The 11,868-nt window shown below is 48.2% G+C and overlaps 1 protein-coding gene across 4 annotated transcripts in view; it reads right to left on the reverse strand.

Annotated features, from left to right (window-relative positions):
* Nucleotides 1–11,613, reverse strand: part of LOC118794231 (SRC kinase signaling inhibitor 1-like) — a 44,088-nt gene extending 32,475 nt beyond the window's left edge. For 2 of the 4 annotated variants that reach the window (XM_036552439.1, XM_036552438.1), the window contains exons 1-3: nucleotides 11,531–11,555; nucleotides 10,531–10,844; nucleotides 4,843–4,878 (exon numbers count right to left, since the gene is read on the reverse strand). In XM_036552439.1, the coding sequence (XP_036408332.1) occupies nucleotides 4,843–4,878; nucleotides 10,531–10,821 (327 nt within the window). In that variant the 5' untranslated portion in view covers nucleotides 10,822–10,844; nucleotides 11,531–11,555. Of the gene's footprint in view, nucleotides 1–4,842; nucleotides 4,879–10,530; nucleotides 10,845–11,530 lie in introns of all 4 variants that reach the window. The other 2 variants (XM_036552441.1, XM_036552440.1) reach the window with 2 other exon arrangements.
* Nucleotides 11,614–11,868: the final 255 nt, after the last annotated feature.

Genomic DNA, 11,868 nt, shown 5'->3' on the forward strand with positions numbered 1-11,868 from the left:
TGCAAGTCCCCCCTGCGCTCCCTACAGCACAATGACTATCCCTCACAAAAATATAATTGGGACTTTTGGGGGAGAAATGTAATAAAGCAAACAAATAATCCAATCTTTGGGAAAACTAACATGTGAAGCTGTGCACCCAAACACCAAGCTCATTTGCAGCCAGCAGCATATTAGCACATGCATGGGCATATCAATCCATGTGTGTGTGTGTGTGTGTGTGTGTGAGAGAGAGAGAGAGAGAGAGAGAGAGAGAGAGAGCACATATTTTTAAAGATAAAAGAAAGAGTAAGATTGCCAAAGGGGGTTCAGGTTATATCTGAGTCTGAGAGCAGAACAGCAAAAGATGGACAGGAAGAGACAGAGACACAGATATATAAACAGCCAATTCCTGAATGTAATGTGATAATCATGTCTAACTGTTTTATAAGTCATAATGCATTACAGGCTGAGAGTCTGAATTGTACATTACTGCATCAGATTTTCTGGCATTTAAAGCCTGTCCCATATTGGCACATATTAATATTTACCATTCTGCTTTATTTATATTAATTATTCAATTACTGAATCAAATGGTGTTTCTGATGTGCTGTGTCTGCTGGTATCTGCAACAACACTCCAACAGAAACCCCCATGACTTCATGTTGTCATGCTGTCACTGAGTTACAGTTATGATCATAGTGAATTCTCCATGTGATGTCACAGGCCTTGTACATGGTCTTGGTGCCTTATTTGATGGAACTGGCTCAAGCCAGCAACGGTTCTGAATGGTCTTTGATGTTTGTGAACTCACATCCCATTAGAGATAGAGAGAGAGAGAGAGAGAGAGAGAGAGAGAGACTGGCGTTCAGCAGAATTGCGTAGGATGTAAGGAAATGCTGCAGCTCAGGGGTGAGTTTACTGAAGTTTACCTGACAAAATGCAAAAACACCTACACAGCACAGTCACAGAAGTATATACAAATTAACTGTGCTAACTGCCATTCTTAAAATGCATTTAATAGTAGGAATTCGTACGTGAGTGACTTAAAAACAAATTATAACATGGTGTCACTCTACTGCTGAACAAGTGGAAGGAAAAGTACAATGCTGCATGACTATTTTAATGATTACCTGTTCATGGTAGCCCACAATTCACCTGATGTCTATGCACAACATTATCAAAGACAATGTAATGGTCAATTAAGCACATGATGATGATGTAAAGCCAGTGTTGTGCATATAGTTCAACAAGCTAATGAATTTTTCACATAACTCAACAGATTATTTAAAATATTCATAAAACATCAAATAAGACGTGGTAGATAAACAGTCTTGACTCCCTCGTGTGCTGAGGTCACTTTACAAAGTTAAAAAATCCTTTGAACATGTTTAATCTGAATTGTAATGCAAGCACAAACCATTATCCAAAAAAGATGATTTGTTAAGCTTCTTTGGTGTTCTAAGTTGAAATACCACTATACATCACTACAAAGTATGTGTAGCGCCTGCTTTTCAAAGAAACTTACAGTTTTCACACGAATATGCTTGTACTTCACAGAAGCCTCAGTCAATTCAACAGCATACCAAATGGACCTCGTTTATGAAGTTCCCTGCCAGTTATTGAGCAGATCCAAGTAATAAATATGCATATCAAAAATTACATATGCATAAAGGCGTACTGTGACACTCTGAAAAATGGTTCTTAATTGTGACTTTGACCCATTCTGACTGCTTAGTAAGTCGCATGTAAATTTCTTCAATCCCTCATCTCACCCTTTCATGTGTGACAATCTGTCCCTCAGTAATAGCGATGAGAGGCTGGCAGTAATGATCTGAAGAGTTTGTGCGGAAAGCCCTGGCAAATGTAACTGAGTCATTAAGCAAAACACGTCCCATAACGTTAAAGGTTTTGAAAAAGGGAGGCACCAAGAGTAAACGGTGTTGGAGAGTGAAGAGCCGCCCAAATGTCACGGCCCCCGCCTAACCCTCCACTAAATTCTCATCCTCTGCTCTCTCCTTTTTCTCTCCACATGGTTGACACCTTTCCGACTGCGCGACCATTGCCGTTTTCAGCGTCTCAGAAGTGTCTCCTCGCCCCCCCCACCCCCACCCCTCCCCCGCCCCCACCCTCACCCTCAGCCTTTTCATGCCAACACCTCGCCCCGTTCCAGCGAATCACGTTCCGCGGCTTTCGAAGCAGCTGTGGTTCGGCGGCCTGACTGACACTACTGCTGCTCGCATAATGAAAACGGCTGCAAGCTTTAAACAGCCGCATTGTCTGTTCTCAGAGCAGAACACTAGGAAGCCAGAATTACCAAAGATGCAAGCCTCTTGGGGAAAAAAAACACCTTTTCCATATCAACCTCTGCTCCTTCTCCTCTTTCCCTGCAGTCGTTGTGTCCCTAACTCACACCAACACAGAGAATTAACACATAAAGTAAATCACTGTGGCATAAGGGGCTAGACAATGCACCGATCAGATCGATTCTGCAGTGTTGTGATAAAACAGAAAGCCCTAAGGTACATGAGCGCAAATGGTTTGCAGCTCCTGTGAAATTCACCTTCAGCGAGGTGGTGAGGGAAAAGGACAGGCAGGGGTTGAAAGACAGCCTTCTTTCATCAAGATCTCGCTGGGATCTCCCTCTCTCCGTCCACTACCATCTCAGTCATTTCCCATTCGAGCGCTAGGCTAACACTAGGTTCTTCTGGCCTCTTTGCTCTTTGACCTCACACACATCCACACAGGCACCAGCAGCTCCTCCCCCTGCCGCCAAAGGGCCCCTGAACGTAGCACAGATTTAACCAATACCTGAGCAGCAGCTTTCCTGGCACACGATTTCCTGCAGAGGAGTGCTAAATGTAAATTGTATCTAAATATTGTACTTTCCCCTCGGCTCAGTCATCACTTGCTCCTCCGCTTGCACTCGCTTGCATGGAACTCTACACACTTTTAAGCCCTGTGAGCCACCCTGGATATGAGAGCCTGCACAATAAATACACAATACAGGGCTTCCCCGTAAGCCCTGTAGGATGGATTACACACATACTTCCGTAACTTGAAGTGCGCTGCTCCTGACTTACCCCCTGCCAATCTTTGTGCCAGTATTTTTTTTTCCCCTCCTAAATATGTTTGTGCGAGTATTAGCTTTCCGCTGGGTGTGACCCGCGACATTAAAGCTGCACAATAAAGCAAAGCCCGCCGCTTGGATTCCGACAGGAGAGGGGCTGAGGAATAAAGAGGGAGACGAGTCAAAGGAGTCGTAAATAGGACGCGATCTGAGGCCGGCGCTCCGCTTTGTGCTCGTCTCCTCTGAGAGGCGAGCGCAGCCCCGGCCTCGGTGCCATCTGCGTGTTTGAACAGGGACGCAGAGCCCCGGCTGACAGACAGGGGAGAGCGTGACAGCGGCTGAAAGCCTGTGCGAACCCCATTGAAATACAGCGGGGGGGGGCTCACAAAAGGGGCGCCAGCGCAAGGAGAAACTGACATCCGTCTGCGGAGCAGGTCCCCGTAATCCGCTGTTGACTGCAGCCCTGGGAGATCCGGCAACGCACACGGACCCGGCTGATTATAGGATTTTACCCACAATGCACTTCTAGGGAATGCTTTTGTGGTGCCTGACGACTTCATCGAGGGGGCCTCACTCTGTTCTCTTAAGTGTGGCCGCATTACGGCTTGCTGAGCGAGGAGAAGGACAAATCTCTCAGTCAAAGATTGTAAATTTAATGTACTCAAATGTACTCATTGAATGAACTCAAAAATCAAAGCCGCAGGTACTTTCTTTAAAAATAAAGAAAATACAATTACTGACTTCATGGCATTAACTCTGATGTCTATGTATCCAAGCTAAAAGCAATTCTGATAACAGTGGACATTTAAATTACAGTCTACGGAAGGCACAAATGCAATTGTCTAAAGGTAAAAGGATCAATTTGTTTAGGATGTAATAACTGCAACACTGCACAGCAATGAATTTTGGATATTGAAGCTTTAATGACATCTCTGCCCTGACGGAGTATGTTTAGGTACAAAAGCTCACAGCATTTAAAATTTAAAGCCTGCCTTGTCTCTTCCCATTCAAATTCTTGTATGTCATGCATGGAGTGGGGTGGGGCTAGGTAGGTAACTCAAAGCAGAATTTGCCCGTTAGTGCTGATCTCAGACCAGTTTTACTTTTCAGCTTATAATGGTCAAGGCTACAAATGTGGCTGTGGGATCTGGTCTTAGATAAGCACTTATGAGCAACTTCTGCTCCGCGCAGTTTGGCAGCAGTGGGACAGAAGCCCAGTAATCAACAGGTGAATGTCCTGTTGGAATGAGATATGCACCATCATCCTCTACAGCCTGAGGGAGAGAGCACGCTAAGAAATGAGCCTGCAGTCCACACTTGCCTCACCATCTGGTGAGGACAGCTCGTCTCAGACATTACCACATGTACACAGCACAGGGTTTGACACTCGCTGTCAAGACACACACACAAACACACCGCAGATACACTCAAAAGCCGCACATCACTCATTCCAGGGCTTCACAGTACACAAGCACACGTACACAGATACCTGCAACATCTGCAAGACCTAGAGCGAATTCTATCTACAACTCTGATGCTGTTGTACAGAATATCATCCTTACAGCATTTCATTATCAGACAGATCAGCCTCTCTGACCCTGGGGAAAAGCTCAAGAAAAGAGCTTAAGGACCGTGTTCCTTTCAATCAAAGGTGCATCTTCCTCACCACACACATTCCCACTCTGGCAAACAGCCAATGGGGCTACACGTCACATGCAGTGGTCACAGGAGCATTCACACAGACACAGGGACAAGCCCACTGGCGGGGACAGAGACACACAGAGGCCGTCACTTACAGCACTGACCTTAAAGCTCCAGTAGTTCGGCTGTTGCTGGGGAGAGAGGGAGAGAGAGAGAGAGAGGAGAGAGAGAGAGGGTTATATTTTCACGTCTCTCGTGTCTGGCAGCTCTCGTCACCGAGATTGAAAGAAGCGTGACAGGAAGTGGGAGATAAAGAATGAGTCAAAAAAAAGGTTCAGCACAAGGGCTAGACTGTTCCGAACAGACAGATTTTAGCAGAGCATACAGGTGTGAGTACGTTGGAGAGGACACACAAGCTCCTCCCTCTTTTCCTCTGACAGCTGTCTTGCCATCGCAATGGCAGGGAGATTCTGTGTGTGTCCTGCGCAGTCATACATGACGAGGAGCCACAAATCATCCTTCACTCATCAGAGACAATGCATTAATATTACTGCCTAATTACTGCAATTATCACTGGGGTAATGATGTCCATTAGTCTTTATTGCCGTTTTTAATTGCTTTTCCAGAGGGGGGGGTGGGGGGTGTGGGGGGGTGGATGTTTGCATTATGTACAGATGTTACAGCTAAACCAAATACAACCAACATACTCACTTCTTATTTCCAACAGTATCGACTGGCTTCGAGTTGTGATGGGGTTTTAATGAAGACAGAAATGAAATTAAACCGCTCAGTCTTTGAGATGTTGGCCGGTCTCCCAGATTCCTCCGTCGGAGGCGGCCAGTCGCCGCCATTGCCTGTCCTGAAAGCAGGGCAAGCTGGAGGCTTAACGGTGGACACGTACGGAGGGAAACCGTCTGCCCTCCAAGAAGGGCTTTCCATTAAATCCAATTACCACGCGCTGAAGACTCGCCCAGAGCTAAAATTGCCACGAAGGACCTCGACTAATAACAAAAACGAAGTTCATGAATTTTAATCTCTTTTGCTCATTTATTATCTGTATGCAGTTCTCCTCATTTCTGTTTTTTTCCTTCTGAGCGCAGGGACAGCTTTGGTCAGTGACTTCCCCCTTTAACCCTCGATGGACTGCAGGAACTGTCCTCACTCTTCCATACCTGTTTTAGGTGCCCTTGTTGAAACAGTCAGGCCGCTTTCCATAAGTCCACAGGACTTTCAGTCACTGTACTGTTCAGCACCTGTTTTTTTTTTATAAAAATATGAGACCTCATGAAAGCCTTGATGAGCAACATCTGCCCATCAAGCAGCGGGCAGATCCCCTTCTGCAACAGAGCCGCCTCACAGTGCTGCAGTAATAAATCAATAAAACAGTGGCAGCAAACATACGCGTTCACAAAAATGCCTCCAGACCCCAAAGCTGATCAATAGAGGCCTTTAAATATTTTATGAGCCGGTCTAGACTGAACGATAAGCCCAAGGAGGACTGAGCCCTTGCTGCACCCAAAAAAATCCCTGCCTCGTCAGCTGCACAACCCTGAAAAGGATTCTCTGGGAGAAAACCCGCCCAGAAACACATGACCCGTGCTCTTTTCAAAGGGGAGGCTAATAACACAGCTGCTACACATCTCCAGCTCCCTCTCTAAGCTCCAGGTAGGGGAGACAGTTGGGGCCTACCTTCAAACATGGACAAATCGTCCAGCAACAGATCTTTTGATGGTCTTGATTATTGCACACTGAGGTTTCACCTGCTCAATTTCAGAGGGTAACATCAAACAGGTCACTTGGACAGGATAGTCAAGGAAGCCCTTACACAAAACCAGCAGTGGACAATCTTGAATTATTGACAGCTGCTATCCGGAAGGTTCAAGAGATGATGTGAGCCAGGATTTTTTGTATTTCAATTTTGAGAGTCATTACTGGTGCACAGTTTGAGGAAACAAACATTTGCATCCTGGGCAGTGAAAATAATGACAACTGGTGATGAATATTATAAATCCTACAGCACATTCATTTTGCCAACCTTTACCAGCCATGACTTTGATCTTCTGACAAACATTCTTGTGTTATAGTAATTTTGTGATAAACAGCTGTTTAAGAAGAGAATTGAGTTTATGCAATCATAGAACTAAATGAAATTAAAAACTACAAATAACAGAAATGAACAAAAACTGAGTTATCTCACTGCAATATTGCTGACAGGAGGCTAAACCATTTAAACCACCTCTGGACCTGAGCTCTTATCAGCTCCTCTGCAGTATGCTGTGCAACAGCTTGCCTAATGTGGCCAGTTTGAAAAGCCTAGCCTGACACTTCATTAAATGCCATGCACAAAATGTGACTCCGTGCACCCTGAGTCAGGATCAGCCCTGTTAAGGCATCAATCTGGAGCCATTACCTGAGCTGAGAGTCAGTAGCAACAGGGGATTTGTGGGTGGTGGGAGTGGCTGTGGGCGTGAGGGTGGGGTTGAGGTGGAGCACGGAAGAGACCCCATAGGGTCCTGCGAGGAAAGTGGAAGACAGGCTTTTAGGAGCAATCAGACAGGAGGCAGCGGATGAGGAGAGGAGCTGTGAGATGGGGCTCCCTAATGAGACCATGGAGGGGTTGTGTGAGGTAAGAGACAGTATCTATCATTACAGTCTGCAAGAACGCAGAGTTTATGCAGGGAAACTAATCTCGCGTAGAAAAAAAATGTAGACTTGCCGGCAGAGCCAATACCCAAATAAATTCAAATCCACTCAAAATTCACTGTCAGTGGGGCATGCTTTTAGAACAGTGGAGGAAAACTCTGGCACTGATGGATATGTACTCTGGGATCAGCAACAGTATGTGAATTGGAGTCCTATAAACACCTGCGCTCTTACAAAAATTTATGGTGCATCTTTTTATGTATACACTTGAATTCGGCTCACACACAACTCTTTTTCAAATGTTTTCACACAGTTCAAGAATATCTTGGAGCACAGTATGTGAACCGGATATGCAATCGGTTCCCTCTGAGATATCAATGAGAGCCATGCTCTCTTTGACAAATGCCAAATGTGATCGCACGCGCCATCAGTCAGACACATAAAGGTGTCAACCCTACCACACCCTCTCTTACTTTAGCCATTCTCATTCTCATTGTGATTTGGCCCTCAACGCATTAACGCAAGTAACAGAGCCCTACAGAAGCAGTACATCGAACCCAGGCAGAGAGACACATGCCTGTGGATTGCACTGGCCAATACACACGGCTCTCTGTGTCTTGGGGGAGGGGCTAGATTAATATCTACCTGCTCAGATATCAGCCTCTCAGAGCGTGGCTGCCATTGAGATGTCCTGAGATAGACTCTGAACAGCCCTGTTTCGTTTGCTATTCATTTACCGCAATAACTGCTTGCTTATTGATTTGCAGTCAGAGCAAATACACCCTGTTCCAGCACTTCAGAAACAGGGAAACGGGACTTTGTGTTCCTCTGCGAACACCTCTACTCCTGTAAGCAGCTGAAACAGGGCTTGTGTAGCAGAGAGCAGTACAATTACCATGGCTACCACGAGCTGGCTAACCTAAGGTTATAATGAGTTTGGTCAAACCCCACTGAAATCCATGACCAGCATCTTGCACCCTGATTGTAGAGGCCTGTTAATTGGTGCTCTGTCTTATTAGACACATCTCTGTGCATGTGCATGAGTGCATCTGTGCATATATGTCACTGTGTATGTACGTGTGTGTATATACATGCTGGAATATGTGTATGTACTTGCATCCGTGCTTGCAAGTTTGTATGTACGTGTGTGTATGTGCATGTGTTTACATGCTTGTATGTATGTGCATGTCTTTATGTGATTGTGTGTACGTGCATGTGTGTGTGTGTTTACGTGATTGTGTGTATATGCATGCGTGTGTGTATAACACCACCTCCACTCATTGCAGCCTCCTGCTTTCCAGCGCCTCGTGAATCTCTGCCTCCGCTGCTGTGCCAGACCGCACATGCTGCCAGACCTCGTCCTCATCTCTTCAGCCCAGCCATGCATCCATGCAGACCCTCTGCCCCCCACTCTCCTGCCCCCTCCCTCCCCCAGTCCCCTGCGACCACTCCCCTGCCACCCCTCCGCCTACAGCCACCCTGTCAAGCCCCAGCCTCCATATCCACCGAACCTACCATAAATCTGGGGAGGGGAAAAAAAGCCTTAGCGGTTCCGCTCCACAGTCCGACGCAGGTGAACCCGCGTGTGATGGAAAAGGGGGGCGGCAGTTTGAGGTATGCGCGCCCCCTCCGTACAATTCCCCCCCCCGGTCTCCCCCCGGCAGCAGCAGCGAGTGGAGCAGAGCTGCACAGTGTGGCGGCGGCTGCCTGACCTGCATGACAAGCAGGCTGCGCTCCGCACCCCTCCCCGCTTCCCGCTGCCCGCTCCCCGCTGCCTCTCCCCGCTCTCTCGCCCGCGGCAGACCCCAGCACCGTCGCCGCCGCTGCCGCCACACCTGCACTCGCCCCGGCGACCGCGTGCCGTCGATACAACAACTGCAGCCACAACAAACGGCAGAGGCATGCAATCAGAGAAGGCGTGGTGAGCATGTGTGTGTGTGTGTGCGCGTGTGTGTGTGTGGGGGGGTGGGGGGTTTGGGGGGGTCCACCCACCTTGTCTCACCTGCAATGCACCTGCACCTGGCTCCCCTCGCCGCCTCCCCCGCTTCAGTTCCTCCGGCTGTCAGTCAGGTAGATCAAATCCTCGAATCGTTATCGCTCTTTATCTCTCTCTTTCTCTCTCTCTCAAACACATGCAGCAGCTATTTATTTAATTCATTTTGCTCATTTGTGCACAAGCTTATTAGTTCCCTCTTTGATTAATGAATGGATCATGCTGTCGCTAATTAACCAGCTAGCTGGCCGGTGGGTTTGTCTGCTCCCACCCCTCCCCCGGCCCTCCTCCCTCCCCCCTTCTCCATTTTCTCTCCGCCGATTGCCAGTCCTGGGATGACACGGAATTCCTACGTTAGCAGCTCTCCCCTCCGCTGGCTTCCCGTCGTTTCGGTTCACGCCGTCTCTCTCCGGTCCCGCTGTCTGCCTTTCCTTTCCTCACCTCCCTCTCCCTCTCTCTCTCCCTCCCTCTCTTCCCTGTTCTATCCCTCCCTCTTCCTAGCCTGACCTTTGCAATGTGATATCATTGCTCTCCTTATAAGGGACTGGTTGCCACGGTAACCACGGACTCCACCTGTCTCTCTCTCTCTCTCTCTCCCTTCCTTCCCCCCTCTCTCTGTTCTTTGCGCTTGTGTGATGATGGTGGCTTCTCTACTGTACGCACAGAGAGAATGAGAGGCTGACAGAGAGAGAGAGAGGAGGGGAGAGGAGGAGGAGGAGGAAAGCGGTGACCGGCAGAATAATGACAGGCGGCGGAATGTATTGTGTAAGCGGAGAGTGAGGGCTGTGAAAGGTAAGTGAATTCACTCAGGGGTGGGGTGAATGACAGAGAGAGAGAGAGAGAGAGAGAGGGAGAGAGAGTGGGAGAGAGAGAGCAAGAGAGATAGAGAGTGATAGAGAGACAGAGAGAGGGAGAGAAATGCAAAGAGATGGGGACTAGTTTATCCTCCCCTGGCTGGTGAACAGGGGAGACTGAAACCTGACTGGGAAATTAGATGGCCAAAACGGTGACGCAAAGGGCATCTCTCACACCATCTTAACAAACCGTACATTGATTCAACCAGCAGAATGATCATTTTCAATGCAATGTCCACAGATCCTGAGCTGCGGTAGGTCTTCCATGACCAAGCCTGCTGTCAATACAGACAGATGAGTGTGAAATCCTGGGGGGGGGGGGGGGGGGGGGGGGACACGTGACGGATGATTACCTGCTCACGGGCGCGATCGCGGTCCGGCGTGCCCCTCATGCTGCCGTGGGACGGGGAGGGGGAGGGCGGGTGCTGTGTCGGGTACTTGCTCTTGAGGTGGTCCATGAAGGCGTCGCGCTTGCGCTCCATGTCGGCCTTCTGCAGGCTGGTGAGGGCCTCCAGGCTCTGGGCGGCGATGACCGTGTGCCGGTGCTCGGACGTGTGCACCAGGCCCACGTTGGAGAAGCGCCGGGTGCCGTTCCCCAGCGTGCGGTACTCCCGCGGGTACTCCAGGTCGTCCGTGGAGATCATGTGACCTCCGCCGCGCTCGGGATCTGGGGGGGCGGGGGGGGGAGGGGGTGAGGGTGAAAGCGGGGTGTGGAGAGGAGGAGGAGGAACGCCGGATCGAAGCGCAAACACACACATTCAAGAGACACGCACACAGGAAAAGAGACACGGAGAGAGAGAGGAGACAGAGGAGAGTGGAGTGGAGCGTTAAACTAATAGCCACCAAAGCAAGAAACCAGCTCCTTGTTCTATTATTGATCTCAGTTTTAGAAGAAAAACTGAGAAAGTGTCTCAGCAATGCATCAAAAGAAATAAAAAACTGAGGAGTACCGCTGAACTTTTTCAGGGTATTTGATTTTTAATGCTTTCTGAAGGCATACAAAATTGTTGGAATGGAATTGAGAGGGGTGGGCAGCAGCTACAAAGAAAATCCCCCCAACACACATTTTCTCTCATACTCAGTCGAAGCTATTAGGAGTCTTTTCCACTGTGGTTTTTCCACATTCAGTCAACCCTCCACAAAATCCCCTTTGATTATTAACGATACCACAGAACTGGAAACATGCACGTCTTCCTGACAGCCAAGATGGCCTTTTATCAGAGTCCCTAATCACTGGTTGAGACGCCAACAACATTGCGCGTGAAATAACACAGAAGGTGAGCGGTGACACTGACAGTGGAGATCAATGGAGTTTGAGCGTGAGAACGAAATGCAGTCTGCAGTTGCAGTTACCTTGCTTGGGAAAACAGGCCCCGGTGTTAGCTAGAAGAAAAAGATGCCCATGGTTAATCTTTGTGCACAGGCTGTTACCATAAAGACTGGAGAAATTCAGGGCAGGGATGCACCAAGGCAGAGGATTACGGGACTGGCAGAATGATGTTTTCTTAGGCAGGGAGGAAGACGAAAGTCAGTCATTTAAATCTTTCTTTTTTTCAACCTATTCCCAAAAAACGGCACTGATGTTGCTTCAAGTGTCGGGGGTGATGCATTTGCTTTGCAGAGACAAGCTTGACAACTAACACGCATCTCCACATTCATTTTGAACTGAAGGCGTGGTGTGATTTGCTCTT

Source organism: Megalops cyprinoides, chromosome 19, assembly GCF_013368585.1.
Source record: "Megalops cyprinoides isolate fMegCyp1 chromosome 19, fMegCyp1.pri, whole genome shotgun sequence".
Taxonomy (NCBI): domain Eukaryota; kingdom Metazoa; phylum Chordata; class Actinopteri; order Elopiformes; family Megalopidae; genus Megalops; species Megalops cyprinoides.